Raw genomic sequence first — 24371 nt, 5'->3', positions numbered from 1 at the left:
ATCATGTATTGTATTTTCGACAAAGTACATACAGAGGGTACATATACTGATAATCGACTTTACAGTGAAGTAGGACATAACTTTGCATATTCATTGATTTTGGATTTTAAATATAAAAACAATCTATCAGACACACATTATTATTCCTTGCTATTGTTATGTGGGGAACAACGAGCAAGTTCACCTTTAATTAGGAGGTTTTGGTTAAACTATCCACAAGGTCAAAAATAAACTTTAACATCTTAAAAATTCTTTATGCCAGTAAAGGGCCGTCACATAATCTTCTTCATGGTTTAGTATTCCAATATTTCGTCGATTAAGAAGACAACATCAGACTGATCCGCAACACTTGCAGAGAGAATGATACTCACTTAGCCACAGCAGTGAAAGCCAGCTCTACATTTAGACCTGACCTGGCGCTGGTCTCCATGAAGGGAACTCCGAACTCCTGCAGAGTCAAAGTTATGACAATTATTGGAGATCGTTTTTTGCCCAGAAGACATCCATGGTAATTTAACACTTTTCAACTTGCTGCTGCCTGCAAGGTATGCTACAAAAACTTGAAATAAAGACCGTTGACTTATGATATAGAAATGTACAGCAGAACTTTACAGCACAATAGTGAACTAGTAGATTCTTCATCCAGCACAGATGTGATGAATTTGTCTCCCAGCTTTTCCTCTTGCAGGGGAATTTGTCTCAGCCCACAGTGATGATAACTGATGTGCTTTTTCTTCCCTTCCAGACTGAGTCTTAAGTTACATAGCGGCAGTTTAGTGCTCCCGCTTCTGGGGAGAATCGTTTGGCTGTCTGCCATTTGTTTGGTGTGCCATGCTACAAAGGAGATTTATAAAAAGAAAATTCTGCTCTTTGTTTCAGTGCTTTGTATTTGTAGCCAACAGGAATATGAAACTGACAGACACAGGGAATGAATGTTCTACAGAAGGTCATAAAACTATACATGATGACATGGAAGGCAGGAATCTATACAATACATCTTCATTATAAAATGTTAATTGATTGTAGAGGGGGGCAAATCTGAGCTGTCTGGCCTTTGTGTCTTATCTATCTTTTTTTGTTTGCAGGTGGTACATTGTCTAGATAATTTCTTTCTGTAATACTCAAAATCTTCTCATCTGTCAAAACAATTCAATCAGCCATTCAAATACTGTTGGAAAATGACATGGAAGGAGAAATCATGGGTCACATACGAGGCCTTGATCTTCCTAGAATAAAAACCTTTTGGTCATGCACGATGTAGGTTCGCAGCTGTAGCATCTGGACATTGAAAGTTGTGCCCATATTTTTTGTACATTTTCAATAATTCACCTTTGCAAGCCTCTCCCCATCTTCTCTCTTCACCACCCTCTCATGAGTGGCATCAGCCTGGTGAGACAGGGAAAACAAGGTCACACACGTGCACATCGTGCACCAACAGCGGTGCTTAAACCACGACATCCACCCACGTGATTTGCAGATCTGCTTACTATTTGTCCACAGTTTTCATACAAGTCTTCCCTGGTGTTCAAGTCTGATGGCAGCTAATGAGTCAAGACTGACTCTCAGGATGCTAATTAAGTGCCGATAAGGAGTGTGGGGGACTGAAACAAGACAGAGCTCCGAGGCAGAGACATCTGTTCAGAAGAAGGGATGTGAATGGCAGTTATAGAAAAAAAAAAAAAACGTGTAACACTAGTATTAGCAAAATAGCAGGTTGAGATGTTGACAGATGTTTGTGTGCTTGAAAGCAACAATAATAAGTGTCCTTAAATTAAATGTTATCAGGCAGAAAGTCACCAATAATTAACTGACTGAGCTGTGGACAGGTGTTGTAAATTAGCATTTCGCTACAAACACTTAACACAGTGCATCTGGGCTTTGTGCATAAATGTATGTTACAATTCTAATGCTACTGTGATGTCCATATCAAATAAAATAAACATAACATAACAAGTTGGTTTGGTAAATTATTTTTTAATGAAGTTGAAGCTTTAACATATACAGCGCTTGATGTTGTGCATGTGTGTATTAGAGCTGGATATTGTTAGTGATGCCAATAAAGCAACTGAGTTTTGGAACCGATATAAAAACAATATATTTTTGGATACCTTACATTGAGAAGCATGAAAATAAGTTTTGTCCTTTTTAAAGATAATACAGGAAGCCAAACATCTTAAAAGGATAAGGCTGGTCATATTCTACATTGTTTTGTCAGGCTGTAATCAATAGAGCGTTAGCCTACGTCAATACTTTCCCTATCCTGACTGTCACTCAGCCTAACACCCATTGGTTCCAACTGAAGACGAAAATATTAAAAAATGTCTCAAGTGTATCAAAAGTATACTTTTATGTATATATTTATATTTCCTGAACAGCTGGGCACTGTCATTTTTAGAAAAATAATAATCACACAGGAGAAAATAGTGTATTTGTTGGGGTCTATTTCTAACTCTCTGGGGAATATTTACAGTGCCTCAAAATAAACTTAAGTGCCCAAATTCAACATATTTTTCCAGAAAGCAATTCTTAATAAAACCTTGAAAAACCTATTAAAGCCTTAGTCTTTCCGGGGATAGGGTTAGAAAATGTGAGCTATCTGACACGTGGTACTCGGGTCCAATCTGACCCGTTTTCAGTTTATTTCAACGCACAAAAGTTATTTCTGGAATATAGAACACAACACTATCAGCTCTTTGGACAGGCAGACTGTGAGGAAAATAAATCATTTAACTGTTACTTTGAAAAAAAAGAGATTAACTAAAAATGGCGTGTGCAAAAGTAGCCTATGGAAGTAAAGCGCGTCATGTCAGCTGATTAATTTGCTATCGGCTTTTTCTTGCTCCAATCTACCGCTGTTATATGGGCCTTTAAATATCCAATATCGGTCGACCGCTAATATATAAATATAAATAATACATCTATAAATATTCTAGTATATTCTTTGTTTCATTAACACAATGCCTTGCCTTGTTTCCAAGCAGCATGAGCACCACATCTTGTTGGGCGTACTCATGGATCTCAGTCAACCATGCCTGGTGACAACACAGGACAAGGAGACAAGAGAGGGAGAGGAGAAGCTGTTAGACAAGTAGAAGGACATTATGAGTGTGACAACCTAAAAAAGCAACAACCTGAGATATGAGACAAGAATCAAGAAACATAAAAAGTGCTTTGGGAAGAGAACATCTTGACTTACTTATCTTGAATACTGTGAGAGGAAGAGGAAGTGTAACAAACAGTTAAATCAACACGGTCTGCTCCTTCCTGCCTTAACTACAGTAAGTAGAGAAAGATATAGCTTTACAGGTGAACAAACACTTGGCAGTATGAGCTCCGACAGCACCTGAACCATCCATCCACGGTTAGTGAATTAGCTCCGACAGACACCTGCAAACCCCTCCTGCTGAAATAATATCCCTCATCTCAGCACAGAGCTTAATTGTACCCACAGTGAATTACTCCACATGGTATTTCTAACTGGCAGGTGATCAATCCGCCTTTCCTTAAGCAGTCCTACTCCAGAGCCGTTTCTCCTCTGACCGCTCCCTTGTAATTAATTAATGACTCTGTTTGTAAAGGGATTTCACCGGGATCACGTCAAGCCAAAGGTCATGTTAAAGAACAGGAGATGAGATGGGGAACGTGTTGTCACTGCTGCCTGTAAATATCAGAGTGGTTAAGGAAGACTATGCATGTGTCAATTGGAATAATCATCATGAACAGAAGGTAATGCTTCAAAATGTATTAAAAAAAAGTAAGAATATGAACTTATTGTCCCGTGTGCTGTCCACAGCATTTCTCACAAAGCGATCTGGAATGAATCCACGCCATCTTTCAAACCTTCTCCTCTATTCTAGTCTTCATCTGTAGTCAAACCATCCCACATCCAAACACTGGAGCTCCGGGCCTTCTCCCATCAACTCCAAATCCAACAGAATGGCAGCTCACATGATTCGCATTGAATGGCCATCGCTCACACACAGGTGCTTTTAAATAAAACATCTGTATATTGGAGTTATTTTCAGACTATTCTGCATTTTGTCTTTTGTCCTCTTAACCAATCATATCGTGTTGCTTTGAAATCATTGCTGAATAACCTTTGCAATTTGATGTGCTTTGGATTTAATGAGGTCGGAGAGGTTTGATTGTTTGGGCGACCAGGCAGTCGCCCTGAGGTTCTTTAAAAAGGGCTTCACCAGTGAGGAGTGGAGGGCCGAGTGAGAGGGACATTTAAAGACGTCTAGAGAAAGGTCCGCCAAGCCCTCTACATTTATGAGATAGCTGAGACATGATGAGGTTGGGTTGTTTGAATTTGCATCACCAGTGCTCTTCAACATGTTGCATGTCAATAATAACCTGCTTTATGCATAATTCAGATTTTTGTGGATGTTTCCCATCATTCACATGTTGCTCAGCCAGGTTAACTGTTTGTCCTCCATTTCACATCAACTCAGAAGTGAAACCGTAAATGTTGACTTCAGTGGCCTCAACGTTTACTTCTTGATGCCAGCGTGCTGCGTGCGACGTCTTTGTTATTGTTCTTTTGCACATGTGGTTCAGTTTAGGACCGTGACCACTGGAATCTGATATCTGCTACATTAAAGAATAATGTGAACAGCCAAACAAAAAGATCGGATCAGCAGCAAACGCTTGCAGTGTGAACGTAGTCTAATATCCTCAGCGGCCATGGCTGAAAGAACTGGGCTGGGTTCATCTTTTATTAAAAGACTCTGGTCAAACGCTTAGGGAGCCAAGTGTGAGTGACAATGCGGCACGGTGGAAGAGCACCGTGTCACATCCATTTCTCTGCTCATTGCCCTGGCAAGTCGTTAAATAGTGTTGTCAATATGATGCAGCTGGAAGTTTGTTTGTAAGGCCATGAAAAACATTTTCATGATTCACCTGTGGTTTCTTTTCCAGTGGTCTAGCACTCTGATGCATTGTAATGTCAGTTTGAAAGTTTTTACAAAGTACCCACATAACCTGTTCAGTCAATATTAACAAAAAGAGAGAAGTAATTAGTCCCCAATTGCTCTAAAATATTGAATTTCATCAAGTCAAAAAGCCAAAGGCGCCGCTAAAACTCACGCTGCCCGCTCAACTGTAGAAGATAGAGATAAGAATGGCAGAGAGACCGATGTGACAGAGGGAGAGAGAGAGACAGAGAGGTGTGCCATAAGGCAGCGGGATGGAGAGACAGACAGTGACAGACAAGACAAGACAAAGACCAAAGGATCTGTCAGAGTGGAATTAAGATAAAAGCCCAGGTAGACACCTGCTGACAGCTGCGTTGTGACATAGTTGTCACTGGCAGAGCTATGGGAGTTTCTAGTGATGGTGCCCGTTTTCCTTGTGTTGTCACTGAGATGAAGAAGCAGGGCTGTGTCCTACATTTTGTTATTCTTTTTCCTAAAGACTGTGTTTTCAAGTGTATAACAGACAGAGGTGGAATTATGAATTATATTTACTCTTGTTACTGTAACAAACCAAGTGTTCTTAGCACAATTTAAAAAAACAGTTCTTAGGTCTTAAATCAGGTCTTAGTCAAATCTGTAGTCTCGCTTATTTACTCTTTGATTGGATAGTTTGAATCTAAATGTTTTGCATCAGGTCACCTTGTTATGAGTTATTGCTTACTTGTAAAAATTAAATCCAGTGATAACATCACTTCTGTTGCCATGTGTCAGTCCAAACAATAAAGAAATATCGCTAACATTACCAGAATAATGTCAATGATTTGTCCTTGAATTCCACCAATGTCTTCTAGTCACTGACAAAGAGTATGCATTTCTTATACTGTATACAGTATCGATATCTTTGCATCCTATTAAAACTCAGGTCATACTTTGCTGAGCACAATAATGAATGTTACAAAAATTCCTCAGGGAGCCTCGGAGTGTCTCTCCACATGACCCAACTTTCCCTCCGTTTGCACTTTTGTCAAAGCAGATTTGCTATGGGTGACAATGCTATTCTTGCCAAGCTTTGATCAGAGTATTACAGCAACAGTCGAGTCTGCTCCTAACAACAGACAGAGTCAGACTGAGCCAACCCAGAGGAGCACAGGGAGAAAGTAGGACTTATCCCCTGAGAGGAGGTATAAGCTCAGGCAGGCAGCTGAGCTAAACGGAGTGATACAGTGTCACTGTCTGACACACAAGGAAGACACAAAGACATCCTGTCACTCTCTGAGCTGTGTATCACATTCATGCAGGTACACAGAAACAAATCAATATTCGATGTATTCGAAACCAGGGTTTATGATGTTGCCATTTTCAAATCAGCTTGTTGACATTTGTGGAAGTACTTTGAGTGTTTTCTTCTGCAAATTTTACAGGCACACACAATATCTTTAATAAAAACACATCAAGTCCCTCCTGTGTTATAATATCAAAAATATAAAAAAGTAACAGAAACAACCCATCCTGTAAGCTGATTCTCTGTGGCCTGACAGGGAAGAGGAAGGCTTTTATGTTTATAACAGAGCAGCTGACGCGTCTATCTGCCTAGCGAACACGGGTGTGAGACATGTCTGGGTGACTGATGTGCTTTGATAGAGTGTGAGACGAGTATAGAGGAACCATCCTCGCTTCTCTCGATGCTCTCCAGTTTGTTTTTTTGTGCTGTAGAAGCTAAACATAAGCACTGACCTTAAATCTGTTTACACCGTCCTGAGAAAATAAACCTTTAATAATGTAATCATTTCCATAAAGAGTAATAATGCCTGAAAATGTAATAAAACGTGCCCCATCTGGTCGCCCCTTCCCATCATAATCTGTCAGGGTGCAATTGTATAAAATAAAATCATATTGTTAAATATACTAAGTATTAAGGTCAACTTAAGTTTTCAACATTTCAAATTCAATTTGAAACCTTTTAAATTGCAGTTATTTCATAAGATCGGAGGCGGCAAAGGCGACGCTTCATTCAATAAGGATCGCTGTTGACTCCTTCCGATGGCGTCTAATCTAAGCACTCTGGTCTAATGGACGCTGCACGGTGACTTATCAGCATATGGGCATGTTCATTATCCATTGATAGGGATTTCAGTTTAAAGCATCTTTGCTTGGTACTGTACGCGTCTGTTGTAATTTTCAAGTTCTACATAGAGTAAGAGGAGTAAAGACTTTACATTTCTAAACATGAAATCAATGTCAAATGTTGGTCTTCAGTATAGGCTAACATTTGACTGTATTATACATTTTGAAGACTTGCACAATTTACATTTCCGAGAAAATAAATATTTTCTTACATTATCCGTCAAATAATGACATAAAAAAGACCCCCGAACGGTATGACATTATTAGTAAAAATGTTATTACAATACTAGTCAGTCGAGTGATTACATTATTGTGTTTCATTACATTTTCAATCAGGTTAAGTGCAAATTGTATAACATTTTCAGACATTATTCTATTATCAGGAAATGATTACACCACTGGGTGCTACAAGGCTTTACATCAGGACCCTTTGCTGAGCGGAAAGTGGCAGTTACACATTAAACCAACTCTGTGGCTGAACGGACTTGTAACTAGAGGCAAATATTAAACACTTTCTCTGACAAACAGATTTCAAGTGAATAAAATGATTGCTTTGCTTCAAGGAAAACTTTAATATCTTTACAGATATGAATGCGATTTAGCTTGACCCTCTGAGCAAACAGCACAATGACAAAAGAAACACAAGTACATATTCCCAAAGGAAGAGAGATTACTGGTGAGCTGAGGATGAAACAAGGTCAACTCATAGCATTCACAGATGCAAAAAATATATTACAATGCTTGGGTTTCCAAGTTGCTCTGAAACCACAGTACAAGTAAGCATATGAACATATCTGACTCTTCTGGTTCAAGTGAAACCATTAAGGCTAAGGATCTCTGTGTGCATACATGTAAAAAATAATATACTGTAACAAGGAATAGCTTTGTGGAGAATACCCTCATTGTGTTTCCATAGTTTTAACAGCACTGAACTAACTAAAATAACACTTTTTTGTTTTCTGTAATTTTGCTAAACATGTATAGTACATGAGTGATTTAGCTTTGGCTCAATATATTATATTATATTCAGATGTATATTACAGGTTTTTGTAAATGTATGGAAAGACAATATTTTTTCCCTCCAGTTTTTCGTTTCTTTAATATTTAGTTAAAGTATTTCTTAGCAATACACTGATTAAAGCATTTATTATCATAAAGACTGGTAAGAATATACTTGGTATTTTAGAAAGTTATGGATTTCTTTCCTTTAGTTCCAGTATTTGCGCACAAATTGAACAGATGTGTGCTGAACCCTGCATTTTTATTTGTTTTAGTATATACTGAGCTGTTCGGGGAGCCTACTTTGTCACTGTGTCTTAGGGGATAGAATTAAAAAAATGAAACTTTGATTGTGTTCTGCAATGTACTTACTTAATTTAATAAGTACATTTAGTACAATGTGCCTTTGATTGAGCAAATCTTTACCTACTGTGTGACATTTTCGTAAACCTCGTGCGTCTAAACAACATGCATGACACTGAGCAAAGCAAAGGTGAACGACCAATTATGCGTTTCATTTGTGGCAAATCAAGAGGTAAATGAAATCAGTTAAAAAACCCTGCCAGCGCCAGCTAGCACTCGACCTTATGAATGGATTTCTATTTCTCCTAATTACGAATGTCTGAATATAAAAGAGGAAATCAATAATTTAAGGTTTTCAGTATATTACAAAAGGGAAAAGAATGGAGTGGGTAAAATGTCAAGTGCCAGCAAAATGGAGATTCAGTGTGAGCGGGCTTAAAAGGTCTCAAAGCTGCAGACAGGAACCCACAGAAGTCATTAACCTGCAAATATGTCACTTTGCCACAATTTCATAAAAATAAATTGTGCCAGTTTCTGAGATTGTGTGAACATACACAGTCCTCATTATCATGATATGCTCGGTGGCAGCTGTGCCAATTGTTTCCAGAGACATTGTGTGTCAGAGGGTGTGGTGTGGGGATATCTTGTCAGCCCAACGCCTCTTTAAAATATGCTTTTCTTCCGTCTGAAGAAGCTTCACTGCTTAGTGGGTAAAAACTTTCTGTTCATATCAAGTGCATTCATTGTCTCTATTGACAAATGCTATGTTACATTTTTAATCTAAGAAGATAAAGGTCATCATAATACAAAAAGAGACAAAAACAAGTGTAGAGAAGCTCAGAAAACCCCTGAAGCCACATATGAACGTACTGACTTTGAGATATTGATACGGTCACCTCGTGTGGGAGGAAAGTGACCTCTGCCGAGAAACCACTACTTTGATCCATTGTGTCTTCTTCTGCTTTGATGAACCCAACAACATTTTAGATCCTCTACTAATGTCTTGACATGCTGCAGGCGTATTAACACAACTGACACCAAGTGGATTCTGCTGCAATAAGCTGTGCAGTGCAAGCACATATGTGCAAGGCAGTAGGCATTAAACTTTTACATAAACTTAAATTTCCTGGTTCTACTGTCCGGCCACTGGCCCAGACTGACACAGAAAAGCGTCATCTCCCTTCGTCTTTGCTACTTTACTCTGCTCACCTCTTGTTGGACTGCACAAGGTTCACTCCAGAGCCCACGATGACTGTTTTAAAGAAAACTCAAAAAATGTTGAAGTCACCAGATAGAACGCTACAATGTTGATGCTAAGCAGGTAAAATGTTTACCACATTCACCATACCTGTTTAGCATGTTGGCATTAGCTAAGGTTTGATAATTAGCACAAAACAAAAAGAATCGCATCCGTTTTGAAGATATTTAGTCATTAAAAGGGAAGATTTGGCAACTTTTCAGTGGATGTCCAATCAGTGTTGCTGGTAAATGTATAGTCCATTAGAACAATTAATTCCTCACTGCATGTTGCATTGACCGAGATTTCTTTCGCCCGGCGGTGCACATCCGACATTTTCTAACTTCGGTCGGCAGAAACCATGCTAAAACCATAAACCATGCTATAGGCTGAGGTTTCGATACACTGCCCCACATACACAGTTTGGGAGACTATTAGTTTGCAGCGAGTAGTAAATTCGCTGGATTTTGTGTGTGGACTGTGTGTCTAGTGAGTGTTTCAGTGAAAGTTTAACAATAATTGTCTTTGAAAAAATGGTTAACTTTTGCCACAGAGACAAAAAACATATCACAGTTAACAAAAAGTACAAAAGTACAGAGAAAAAAAAGGGAGCAGCAATGTACCCACAGAAGGAAAAAAGGAGGTTTACAGAACTTGGCTTCAAAAGGAGTCACATATTTTTCCGGAAACTGCAGTTTTATTAGTTGCTGTGACAAACTGTAAAGATGGTAGAAAAACAAAAACAACACGATGATTGGATGAAGACAGTGCACGACCTCTGGCTCCCAGATAATGTGACACATCTGGTTCACATTAGAAAGGTTTTTGGGGAAAATGACAAAGTAAAAGTAACTTTGTATATAAACTTATGGGGGGAAAAAGTTTAAACCTGCATTGCAATTTCTTTTTTTCCTGAGGCAGAAAATACTCTTTAAGCAGAATATTTCTTTATAGATCCAAAACTCTGTCCCCAAGGCAATCCCCAAAATACATTTTTCCAAACTGTCTAGCGCTGAATATTTCTTCTTTTCAGACACAACAAACACCATCAGTACAGTAATATATATTTTAGGTTAATAAGAGTGCAAACAATAGAACTAATAGATGCCTGTCCATCTTGGACAATCTTTAAAATAAAGTGCTGTGAAAGAATATTTGCCACTTTTGTGATTTATTCTATTTTTTGCAGTTAATTCTTCCAGATCTTCAAATTAAATTAAATATAAGACAAAGACAACCTGAGTATTTCATTTATACACATATTTCACCCATGTGAAAAAGTAATTGCCCCCCTGAACTTAATAACTATAGTTGTGCCACCTTTGGCTGCAACAACTGACACCAAACCCTTCTGATAACTGTCATTCATTTTGCTGTGAAGGACTTTTGTGGCGCTCTTCTTTGCAGAATTGCTTTAATTCAGCAATAGATTGCATTAACTACAGGTTTAAGGTCCTCTCACAGCATCTCAACTGGATTGAAGTCAGGACGTTGACTATGCCACTCCAAAATCTTAATTTTGTATTACTGTATTTTATGTTAAATCAGGTTGTCTTTGTCTTATATTCATTTTTTGAGGGTCTGACAAATGTAGAATATCTAGAAAAAAAGGGGGGCAAATACTTTTCCATGGCACTGTATTAAAGTCGCAGACAGTTCAGAAGGCTGAAGGGGCGGTCGGGCACTTTCATTTCTGAAAAGCGGTCTGTTTCTTCTCTCAATAGTTCAAGGTGCTTTTTGATGCCGACGGGAGAGATAGAATGGAAATATGATTTGCCGACTGTGTCTTTCTGAGAGAGTTTGAAAGGCTTTGACCTTTGTCAGCCCCTTCCCAGGTAAAGAGCTTCCTTCTGCAGAGTTGCAATAAACATAAAAGCCACTTTTTTTTGGTGAGCCGGCAGAAATGATGTGTTGTGTAACAAAGAGCAGCAAGATGATGGCCTTCCTTTTCCCACACCCCCTACAACAAAGAGGTCATAAAAATGTGCAACAAGGATGAAAAACAAACAAAAAAAAAGATTAGATTCTATACTGAAGTTATTTCCATACACATAGTCATACACCTCCAACATAACTACATCCACTAAGGTATTTCACTTATTTTATTCCTTCTGGGAAATTGAATTGCTCCAACAACAACAACAACAGAAAGCAGGCAGCTTATAGGACATCTTCATTCATCTCGCTGTGTTGGAGTGTGTGTTCGCAGCGTCCCATCTGTTTTTGACATCGAAATAAATGGAAATATCCACAAAAAGCAGCTGAACACCGACAGTTTGCCTCTGCGGGACTACGCTCCGCCGGCTGCATCATATATGCCTCCAGTCAAGGACAGGCAGTCATCTACTGAAGCAGTGGACCTCACAGACTAATAATGTTCCACACAGAAGACAGAATTACAGGTGAGGAAGAAGGGGATGAATGAGGATTACCTCGGTTGCGCCCTCACTAACTTTCATAGAACCCGATGCTGCAAAATAACCCACGATATGCTTCTTCACGCAACACTTGTACAACGCGGTTCACTTCTTAAACGACAGAGTCTCAGATGATTATAAATCTTATATGCTTATAAAACTAAGCAGCAAAATATGTTGTTTGTCATTGCCTTTAAAAAAACATTACAAAATGATTCATATGACTGTTACAAACAGCCTCTGATGTAAGCTGAAGCTTGAAATGCATGCTCACAAACTTGAATCTTTAAACCAACCAATTATACTCTCCAAATGACTAGTTTATGTTCCAGATGTAGCAAGTCAGAGCATAAGATGCATTGTTTTGTCTCTGTAAGTGTTCGGTTTTTCTCACTGAGATGATGGACAGCTCCTTTGACATTAATGCTTTGCTTGCCTAAATGTCTCCTAGCTAGGGAGACAATAATACACTGCAGAGGGAAGCAGGTCTGAGGCGGAGGAGTAGAGAATGATTTGCCCCTCTTGCTTCTCCCTCTCTCCTTCATGAGTGGCATTCATCACCATTAGCGTTCATTAACATGAGTTAGTGCTCGTTAGGCAGCGGTGTGCCAGCAGGCATCTGTAGCTCACCGCCAGCATATGTCCCCGCTGTAATAGACGTTGACTGAATGTGGATGTGGAGTTGAAAAAGAGAGCAGGGAAAGCTAAGCAGGGGAGGGGAGGGGAGGGTTCGTCGAACTGTGTGTCTGAAGAAAGATATCTCTGGAAGACTAAAAACTAGGGCTGACCTCGACCAAAGCAATTCTTAGTCAACTAACACTCTTTCGTTGATTTAGTGAACTAATCGATCAGTAGATTGAAGCGATTGAGGCGATGTTTCTGAGAAGCTGGCATTTTGTGTGCTGACTGCTATCGACTTCGACGTGGCAGATTGGTGATGTTTTACAGTGTACTCATGAAATGGGACAAGTGGTGCTGTTTAGTTTTGCCCAGTTTTCGTTTTCCTTTCAATACAACAGGATTGTAAAAACACTTTATTGTTATTGATTATTGATCCAAGATATTATGTGTTCTATTGACGGGAAGGCTAGACTCACAGTACGACTTCTCCTCTGTATCCTTTCAAATCATGCCTCCCTGTGTTGCTGCATTTCTTTTTATTTAATCTCTTGCTTCAAGGTATTATCAGTGTGTTTGTTGTCACAGTTTACTTAATAAGAATCGAGGTGGACGAACAAAACAAAAAAAGGTACTCAAGGGAGCAATCTTGGAAGAAGAAACTTACGTACAATAAAAGGCAATTTTAGCAGGAAATGCATACGGTAATGCTCTTTTGCTCTCTATATGCACATAATCACGGTAATATATAACACAAAATAAAATATATGAAAGTTCTTGTGTAAGTTTTGCCATCTGCCCTCTTGCATTGAATTTTCATTTTCTTTTAATTAGCTGAATCAATAAATTGAATATGTTTGGGTGGCGCACGACGAGGTCGCGATTTGATTTGTAAGCTGCTGTGTTCTGCAGGACACACTGCATCAAACAAGAGTTTTTATATAAGCATGTTGACCTTTAGTCGATGAAGCTGTGTATCCATCTGCTCGTGTAGGAAATACAATCCTCTCCTGTGTGCTAATGAATGGCTTCCTTTGCACGAGTGCTCAGGTGATTCTAATCAGTTTCATCCTTCGTCATATATTCTGTTGTCAGTGCTCCTGTTGTCAGAGTGAATGCAGCCACAACATGTAACAGTCTGTGCCAACCAGCAGGACAGGCGGTGGTACTCGGTGGACCCCGCTGGGCTGACTGGGACCTTTCTGTGTCTAGTATGCATGTTCTATCCATGATGGTTTCCTCCCTCACTCATCTTACTGCTATTGACCGGGACACCCCTCCTCAGGACTGGAGCTGGTCTCTGTTAGCTGAAGTGTGGCTGCACACTGCTCCAAAACAGTTGGATGCTTCAAAATGCGGACAACAAATGACCCAGCAGTGACTAAAAAAAAAAAATACAACTAAACTCAAATCAAGTGCTTAATAAAAGCCATTCCTCTCTAATAAACTTGGAGGTTCGGTGCACTAGGAAAAACAAGAGCAGAGGAGGTACAGCAGAGAGGGCAGACATAAGGCATTGCTTCTCTTTGGTTACCGTCTAGGTAGGATTTCAAAATTCATGCTAAAACTGAAACATTCATACATGTTGCTGGCTCTGACTTCCAATATTTGATTCTAAGAGGGAGAGCAGCCATGTCAATTCATTTTCACCATTCATACATTTCCTTTTAGTACATACTGCAGCTGCGCTTACAAAGTACGGACTCTCACATGCAGTATGCATTCAATTGGGACATAGAATTGAATCTTTAAATCTCTTGCTCATATATCAGCTGCACAGAGGATTGTGCGTCAGAATAGCCAGAAATGTGTCCAGATGCAGTAGGACAAACCGGGTATTTTTGGCATATTGCATTTGACATACTATGTATTGGGACAAACAATCTTTTTTTCTGGCAGGCTAAAGAGTATGGTAGAGATGGAGAGAAACAGAGGGATGGAGATGCTGGAGGACCATTGATTAGTCCCTGTGGTCCACAGAAAGGATGAAGGACGCACTCTACCGCCGCCCCATTCCTCTTGTTCCCATTTGTTCTGATATTTCTCCCCCTTTTCCTTCAGATCACTGCTTGTTCAACCAGTCATACAGACTGACTTGGATAAAAATGTGGGATAATGATGTTGCCAAAAATGACACTGACCATGAAGCTCAGCATTTTGGCATTACAAAGCCGTACCATTCATTCATTCATTGATTTATCAGATGCGATATGTGACAATAGCTGAGGTCGTGATCTAACCTCAGTTTTTAAATCAATGAATATAATCTAAAAGGAATGCTTATTCAGTTATTGCCATGTCAGGCGTTACATTTGCACATGTGTATGAAATAATATCAACATCTGTTCTTGTAGGTAAGAATAACATTGACAGAGATTTCTGGATCTGACACAAAACATTTAGGATGTTGCAAAGTAGTTATAACGACTTTACAATTATTTAATAGAACAAACTAAGATCAACAAAATGTTACTTACCTGTATGTTATCAAAGGATGTTTTGTTCGTGACGTCATACAACAGAAGCAAAGCTAAAGACAAAAAACAGAGAAGTTTAAGTGTATCGTTTCAAAATTCATTGACTGCAAATCATTTTGTATTGTTCAGAGGTTTGGAGAAATAAAGTGTTTAATTCAATCTCTCACCTTGATGTCTGAACTTCCTTTCAAATTAAATGAAAATGTAAAAGTTCATTTTTACTTTGTGCCCGAGGCTGATTAATTAGAGTTCTTTCTCTCGGACCTGACCAAGTCCTGCATCTCAATCAGCCAGACCAGACAAACCAGACTTCAGACTTCAGGTGGTGAAGAATATATGACAGATTAAAGACAAGTCGCTGCTAAACAGAGTACACACCATCAGGGAAAAGTTTCTACACTAGATGTCTATCTGATAGTGTTGTAGCTAAATTTACTTAAAGAACCGATTCCATCTGCATTTAATTCAATACCATGTAAAGGACTCGTCTGCTCACAGATAGTTTTCATGCAAAATATTCACAGGTGAGTATTTAGCATTTCCGTGACATTTATTCGTCACAGTCTCGATGGAAAGATCTTTAGTGGTCACCAAGGCCATGCTATTATTTTTTGAATTTTCCCCATCATCAGACATTCTTTAGGTATCGCTGTGCCAGTGGCTTTTTTTTTTTTTTACAACGCAGCGTAACAGATATGAGACTGCCTTAATCTGGCCAACACATACATATATCTAATAGTATATATGTAACTTTTGTAAGTATTCAGTTTAACATGAATGACACAAACATGAGAAAATATGAGTGAACGAGCCCTTTTATACTGCAAAGATGCCTCAGTGCTTATCTCCCTTAGTTCGCTCAGGGAGTGCAGGTATTTGGGAGGCAGCGAGGGACTGTGCAGCTTGGAAAGGAGGCAATCCAGGAGAAATGAACATGATGAAGACTAACAGCTGAGTAATAAAGCAGAGCTCTGCGAGACTTGTCCTGGAGGTGTTTCTCACTGTTTTGCTATCAGCTATAGTTGAAGTCAGCACACCGGAAATCATAAAGTGCTTTTTTTAAGTGTGTGTGTTTTTATTCATGCATGCCTTTCTGCTAATAAACATGATTTCCATAAAGGTGTTTTCTATTATCAACGCTCTTTTATCTGTAAAGGTCAGCCTCAAATGTTATTTGTAAAAATAAAAATCCTTTCCTTTCTGTATACTTTGTGCAAAAATAAACTTGCAATCTGAAAATCCTTCAGTGTGTCATAATGGTTCATAAATAGTCAAAAGTCACTGTGGCTTACCCTAAACCTGTAACAACTGCTTTTGTTACATGATTAGTTCACGGTGCGGATAGAATGAAGGACAAAAGTAGACTTTGCCGAAAATAAACTTGAGTTTGTTTTCAGAGTTCACGGGAAGCACAGAGAGAATAACAGTTAAGTCTACACACATTGTAAAGGTAAGCAGGCAGATCACAATGCACTGCTTTTGTTTGAACAAAGGTTTGAAAGCTGCGGAAACCAAAGCAGCATAGCCTTTTGAAAACCACTTCACAGACTTCAAAACGTCACTGACTGTCTGGTGCTGAAACAGGAGTTTGTTCAAGTTTGACAAAGTTGCAGTGTATCACAGTCAGCACATCAATGGGCTCAGTATCTCCATGTGTTCAAATAATGACTCTTCAGCTCCCATTAATCTTACAGGTAGTATATGGTACTTGCTAAAAGTCCTCCAGGGTCTCCTTCTTCCAGGAGACAGAGACAAACAAATCCTGCTATATTTATGCAGGCTCACCGCCAACGCATGACATGCATAATGAGGATAATACACACACAGAATTCATTTAAACCTCGGTTTTACTTCCCGCAAGGATGGTTGCACGGACATGAGCTGATGCGAAATCGTGATGAGGATCTACTATACTCGGTGCAGGTTTTTCTCCGCAGCAAACCGACTTTCTCAAAGCTCCTCAAAGTTCTACATTTTCTCCACTCACACCGCATCCACGTTATTAGAAATGTGCCGCACTAGAACTCCTGCGAAGGGCTGTGTCTTGATTTATAAATCATGTGCACACGTAAACCTAAATAGATTATACGGACACACAGATCCAGACGGTAAAACTTCACACAGGGATCCAACTGCCCAGAGATTAAAAGACCAAACCTGGTGATGCATTCTCCATATATAATATGACAAACACAAACTAAATTGTGTGAATGTCAAGTACCAAAAAAAAGAGCAGAGCCACCCAAAGAGAAAAGCCAGTCCTGCACAAAAAGCTATTCTCTGCGTGTAAATGTAAAATCCTTCAGTTCTTCCATGAACATTTCATCTCATTCCAAGCTGTTATTCAATGAAACACTTACGGTTTATGCCCAATGTACTAAAAGCAGCTCTGCCTTGATTTCCAGCTTTGTGAGAAACCAATGGAGTGTTGCCACAAAGAGCTTTCTAAATGAACTTGCATGGCTAATAAATCACACATGAAGACACACACTCATCTGTGATTACTGATTACGGATCATCAAAGAGTCCCATGCATCCGGAATGTGTTGTCCTTCCACAATCCATTAGATTGTTTAACTCAAAAGTTAATCCTCTGCTTTAAAAAAGAATTATCTGTGTGTGTGTAAATGTGTGTGTGTAAATGTGTGTGAGAGTCTCACCATGGGCGTCACGGTAGTAGGCATGAGTGACACTGCGGAAGCGCTCCTGTCCAGCTGTGTCCCAGATCTGCAGAGAACAACAGAGAAAGGTAATCTCTGAATAGAGGAAGAAGTTACTATCTTTTTAATAAGCTCTCTGTTTGCTCAGCCATCTCGCTGGAGCTCATTGTGAAACCCTCCATTCCATTAAAGTCTGGAATATGGAAATGAGATACGCAGGACTATTGAATAGTCCATTCATAGTATTATGAATTCAGCATCTAAAAAGATCTGCACGTGAAGCCGCATTCATTGATTTTTTTTTTTTCTGGCCACTTCAGGCCAGCTGTAAACACAACATTGACATCAACCTTAATAAAGGGTAAGCATGAAGGTAACGTCTTAGCAAAGTTACCAATGCGCAACATTAGCAGTAATTAGGAGTCATGTTTACTTCCACCTGGTTAATGCAAGTCTAATATGTTTCTTCCACTTGGTGCAGTAAAGGTAGGATACATGAGGTTTATCAACGTTTTTTTTTTTAACTGAAAGCAAAGTCGATTAGAGTGATGAGAGTGAACAAAAGCACTAAAGTTGAAGGCTGTAAACTCAAAACAATCAGCTAAGAGATGCTAAAATACTTTACAAGATCAGGTGATTTATCTCTACAAACAACTCCTTTTACATAACACACAGTCATTTGATTAATTAGTAATACAGTATAACACATTAATTAGTTCAGATTTAAGGTTAGGACATTTATTATTATTTAACATTTCTAATCTCTACTTTAGCTCTGTCTCGGTCATTATATTAAGTCCTTCTTCTTCATCAGGCAGCACAGTCTATAGCAGTCTAAAGCAATTACATCTTCTTTCCTCCCTAGCAGACCTGTGCAGGTTGACTGCAGATATTACTTGTTTTTGTAGATTTTTCCAGCACTGGACCTTCTCTTCGTCTTTCTCTCGTGTCAGCTTTCTTGCTGGTTCTGTCTCCAGATTACCCCCACAGGGCAACCAACCCCCCCCCCCCCCTCCCCCAGATCCAAGTTGCAGCAATGAAGGACGCCAATTACTGGAAGAAAAATATCTCTCCCTCTCTCTATTTGCAGGCTGCATGGTGTTCTGCACACCGACTTTGAGCCAATTAAACCCAAACGAATACATTACAGAGCGAAGGCCCGATCCACCAGCCTCCATTAACCCATAATTCAGATCATTAGGGATGATTCACATAATTACTAGCTCTGTGAGACAATATCAAACAAACAACAATGCTGAGTTGTTGTGAGCACCAGTTAAAATAGTGAATGAAGTGTGGAATAGGGAAGAAAACTTCATGGAGATGAAGAAACCCAAATTCTCTTTTAGAGGCTTTTTGCATCAAGATCATTGGCCACAAACGGATCTTTTCTTCATCTTGTGCGATTAGCCGCATGCATCACGTAAAAAGCAGGCAATGCTAAAGCTAACATGGGTTTTATCTCAGAGACAGGTGGTCGTGTTGGAAACAGGATCTGACAGGTGGCTACAATGCCACAGGGTGTTGCCCGATTCTTATTTGACAGACACCTTTCCCTTGACGACAACTCTTATAGAAACAGTGTAGGAGCAGTTGTTGATGATTGCCAGGATAAATTTAAGTTCTTACCTGGAGCTTCACCTTGACTCCATCAATGTTCAGGACTTTATTCTGGAAATGAAAGCAAGAAATCATAAGTGACAGTGCCTAAATTTAAAACACGGTTTTCCAACGAGAAACAAGTTCTTCAGTGTGTAGAAAAAAAACAACCACAGGTGTGGCTCTGCGTCAATTTGTGGTCAGACATTTGGATGAACGCTCTCTTCCTCTCATCTACTAGACACGCTCTCCTCTCTCCATCAATATTGCATGTCTCCACCTCACTTTGGCCCCTTTTGATGAAGCCTCGCCTCTTTCCTCCAGAGGATTAAGCCCTCTGCTCTCCTCGCCTACCCCTGTCTCGCCGTCTCAGGGAGACATTCCTCTGATCTCGGCTTCAACCTGCTCTACCACACAGCAGAGTGAGGCTCAGCCAAATGGACGTGCACTTTCCCAGGTCACAGAGCTAGATGCACAAAAGGTTAGACAACATGCCATCAAATTAAATTCAGTCTGAATGATGGCAGGAGTAAAATCATTGCTTTGTACCAAACATTTCAGTACAAATTGGGCTGACGAGTCCCTGTAGCCCATTTACACACCTGGCCTATAAACAGAAGTGTCTCAGACGGATAAATCAGCTCCGAAGTATGAACCTGCCTTGTGCCCTCTGCCCTTCACCTCATTGAGCAACTCGAGGACCATTACGTCTGACTAATCTACACTGTAAGACCATTGCAACACTTCCACAGCTTTCCCTGTGTGTGGAGAACATTAGGGATGCGACTAAAGATTATTTTGATTCTCAATTAATATGCAGATTATTTCCTTGATTTATTAATAATTATTTTATTTGTAGAATGTCAGAGATTTCAATTTCCCTAAACCTAATGTGATGTCTTCAAACGTCGGTCCAAAACCCAAAGATATTCCGTTTACTATCGTTTATAGGACAGGATAACAGCAACTCCTCACATTTGAGAAGCACAAATCAGAGAATGATTGGCATTTTTGCTTGAACAAGACTAAAGGTCTACAGCCATGCTGGCAGTTCTATGAGGTTGTGCTTGCCATAATGCTCGCAATGACATGCCTAGCATGTACGATGTTCATCTTGTTCGCCATCTAAGTTTGAGGCTGATGGGAATGTCTTTTACTTTGCAGACATTCGGTAAACCAAAGTATTGGAAAAATGACTGGAACGATTAATCGATTATCAAATAGTTGACTTCAATTTCCGTCAATGGACGAATCAACTAATCGTTTGAGTTCGAGAGGAAATCATCACATCTATTTCACCAAATGCATTCCCATTTTCCATGAGCTGGCGACTGCCATAGAAAATAAGAGGTCAGTGATCTTCAGTGACCCGCGTATCGTTCTAAAGTACACCGATGTGGATAACAGCACCTGGTGTCCCCGCCACCTTCATCCCCTCCAAGTTATTCTCGAGAGACGCTGATGACCTTCTCATTCCTCGATCCCCGAGGAGAAAGAAAAGATATTCAACCCCCGACAAGATGCTGTTAATCTACCAGCAGAGCACTTCCGAAAAGATACGGAGTCTTAGGTTGATTTACCTCCCTGGCAGTCACAAAGGAGGAATCTCATACATATTCACGAACAAGTCAAGCTGCAGTTTGTAAGTGTGCTCTGATAGGAATCAGAGTCTCAAAAGACTTCCTCACAGTTGTTGTTGTTGTTGTCGCTAAAAACAACTCACAATGTGCTCGGAGGCTTCATAAATATTTAGTGACCCAGAAAAAGAGACTCATGATAGCACCGTGAGGATTTTGGGTGGTTAGTCCGACTTGATTACACTGATAATTATGTTGAATTTGCAAAGAGGAATTACTTGAAACCAGCCAGAACAGGGACATAATAAGATGAGCACCGAGAGCGCAGACTGAGCAGGATAAAAAAAAAGTATCTGAGCAGCTTATATGACTAAGTCTACTGTGGAAAGAAGGTGAATTAAGGTATTGTAGATTACAAACTGTCAATCACACTTCCAGCATCCAGCGTCTCCCCTTTACTTTTATAACTTCTTCAAGCTTCAACATCTTACAAGCTGACACAGCTCAGCTCTGTGTAGATACAAGCCACCACGTTCAGGTCAATTTAATTTCCTGAACAAAAACGCCAAACACCCTTCAAACACAAACTGCTCCACTTACCAGTCCAACACTGGATTTTAGCTGTTTAATCTTTCCCCCTAAACAGGAACATGAGTGAGAAGGTACAGTCAGTCCTACAGAATGACTCGAACAGCACTTCACAGGGATCATGAATTACAAATGCACAAGGAGCTTCCAGAGGATCCGTGAAGCAGTGAGCCATTAAAACATTAATGGCAGTGGCGTGAGGCGAAGGAGAGGAGCGTGATGGCCACAAAAAGGTTGTGTACGAGACAAATTCACTGTTGTGCTGATATAAAAGAATGAGAGCGAGAGAGAGACTGCATGGCGCCGTACCTTGAAGTCTTTTCTTTCATTCTGAGAGCTCAATGGCGCATAAGGCTGCCTGGCCTCAACACACGTCAGAAATCAAAGCAATGGGGGGAAATAAGTTAAAGACTGAGGGCAAAGAGAGAGCGAGGCTGGGCTCTACTCTGCAGTCAACCCAACTCCCAGCTGTCAAGTTTTCTAAGTCATGCTGACACAGACGTATGCAAACATTTCTGTACCCGTGACATTCAACCTCTTTCTGCCTACAGATGAGCACTGATTTTATCAGTCGATCTCTAAGGTGGGCATTACAGTTTGGTTTTCATAGATGTATTTTATGATATACAGTAGTACATTTTCCCGAAACGGTAATGTTTCATTTTTTGCCAATCCAGTGAATTAAAAACCTATAAATTAAGATTCATTACGTTCATGCCTCAACATCGAGTGGACATATAGTTTGATGTCAGGAAATTGAATGAGGCCAAAAGATCCTATCAAGTACCGTATTTACTGAACCAACAGTAGCTCACAGCCTGCATTCATTAAGCTTACGGCCATCATTATGTTGTAATAAAAAGTTATTATTATTACAGTCAGACACAATGTGAGAATTTGAATATTTTTGATGTGATGACAGTAGTTAAATAAAGCAGACACTTCCACATCTGTAATGTAAAAGGAGGCTGATTACAGACATTTCCCATTCTATAGTAATTGGTAGTTAAACCTCCTGTCATACATCATTGTATAAATATGGCCTCCCCTCCTCCCCTCACCTCCTCTCCTCTCTCGATCCTGGACACAGCATCGCCAGCATTTTTAAACCACAACACACTCTTTCACAAATACTTCAAATTAAGATGCTCTGGGTATTCTCCTGGGGACAGAGGCAGCACAATGAATCACATTACACGAGACCCAGACATAATACCATCTATAGACGCTGTGGGATTCATTCGCGCTGGGCTACTTGCTGACCTTTCGCGAATGTGGTAACAATGGTTTCAGCTGGTGATCATTGCCTGTACGCTCAATTTGTTTGGAAATTATCAAAATAAATTCATGAAAATGCATGCAACATTTTTTGATTTAATGTTTTTACTTGTATTGTTACTTTTATCTGTTTGTACGGTCACTGATTCCTCAAAACACCTCCGACTGTGCTGTAAGTGCAATAGCCGGAACCTTCCTGTTATTGACTTTTTCACTTGGGTGACCTGGTGAAGTTGAAAAGAAAAAACTAGACTATTATAAGAGCAGAGGGCCTTAGGGTCCTTTCACAATGACAACTGCACTGTGCCGAAGACGCAGGCTTCCTCATTCATTTCTATGATACCACAGCAGTGGTAGAGCCTCGTCCTCTCTCTGCTCTGCCTCATCTTCGGTTTCTCGGTACAGGTATCTCTGCTGATCGACATACTTTACCATTTCTATCTTTCAACAGCTTCGTCCAGCGACACTCCCATATTCCAACAAGTCACTTCCCTCCCCTTTCATGCCATGATTAAATATTCATGGTGCTCCTCAGGGCTCGCCTCTATAGGTCTCAGTGACATTAGGGCAGCAGGTGGCAAAGCTCCTTTTCATTAATTACAAACATCTCCCGAGGCACACACGCACTCACACGTTTACACGTGCATATACACACGCACTCACACGTTTACACGTGCATGTACACACATTCACACTCACTTGGAGGAAACTGAATACTTGACAACTTTTAGTAAGGGCTGAGGCTTCTATATCAACCAGAACAGCTCACAAAAACAATTACTGACAATCCAGCAAAATGGCTTAAAGTTAAGGTTGCTTATACACACACACATGTATTTCCTGTTTTTTTTGTGTGTCCAACTGTGCCTCAGGCTCTCATTGTAGCTCCAACTTCATTTTAATTCAATTCAATTTTCAAGCAGAAAATAACCTCCATCACTGCCACTTGATGGAATGATGAAGCTTGGCACTTTAATTGCACCCACTCAGAGAAGGCAGGCTGGCAGCTGGGAGAGAGTGGCTAATGGAGAACTCAGTCAGCCATTAACTCTACAAACTCTACATATTAAGAATATATACAGTATAACATGTATAGAAGCTCGGAACAAGTAAAAGTCAGATAGACATCATGTGTGAGGCGATGGTCTGTCAGTGACATGCACAGTGACAGAGGACGTTTCAAAGAGGAGCGGAAGCTTTCAGAAGAAGAAGATGCAATCATCGAGTCAGAGCCGGGTTTCTATGATGGGTCCTTTATCGTCCCCTCACATGCCGGAGCTGCCTCTCTCTCCCCTGCTGTCGTACTTCCCTCCTCTTTTCAGTGCTTGCTCTCTAAAATGTGCATCACAGACACTTACAGACTCCTATGGTGGTATCCGTAACATTTTTCTCTGGAACCACATTTAAAAGACTCAACGTGCAGTGTGTAAGTCGTGGCTAGACATGGATAACTTATGGTATTTAAGACTTTCAGTTCTTTAAAGTCCTAAAATTTACAGAAAGACTACAGGCAAAATATCTACAGGCATACAAAGAAACGTTCAGTCACTCACTCTTCCGTGTCCCCAGCATCAGAAA

At 40.0% G+C, this 24371-nt stretch overlaps 1 protein-coding gene across 2 annotated transcripts in view; it reads right to left on the bottom strand.

The window, feature by feature from the left end:
* The window catches only part of LOC116394492 (ras-related protein Rab-26), a 78993-nt gene that overhangs the window by 1762 nt on the left and 52860 nt on the right, over positions 1–24371 (bottom strand). For both annotated transcript variants that reach the window (XM_031867610.1, XM_031867609.1), the window contains exons 3-8: positions 19381–19422; positions 17752–17818; positions 15092–15144; positions 2967–3032; positions 1330–1386; positions 372–448 (exon numbers count right to left, since the gene is read on the bottom strand). In XM_031867610.1, coding sequence (XP_031723470.1) covers positions 372–448; positions 1330–1386; positions 2967–3032; positions 15092–15144; positions 17752–17818; positions 19381–19422 — 362 coding nt within the window. The remainder of the gene's footprint in view (positions 1–371; positions 449–1329; positions 1387–2966; positions 3033–15091; positions 15145–17751; positions 17819–19380; positions 19423–24371) is intronic.

The sequence above is a fragment of the Anarrhichthys ocellatus genome, unplaced genomic scaffold (genome assembly GCF_004355925.1).
Source record: "Anarrhichthys ocellatus isolate YVR2014 unplaced genomic scaffold, GSC_Weel_1.0 scaffold40, whole genome shotgun sequence".
Lineage (NCBI taxonomy): Eukaryota > Metazoa > Chordata > Actinopteri > Perciformes > Anarhichadidae > Anarrhichthys > Anarrhichthys ocellatus.
This window is presented reverse-complemented; position numbering and strand designations above follow the sequence as displayed.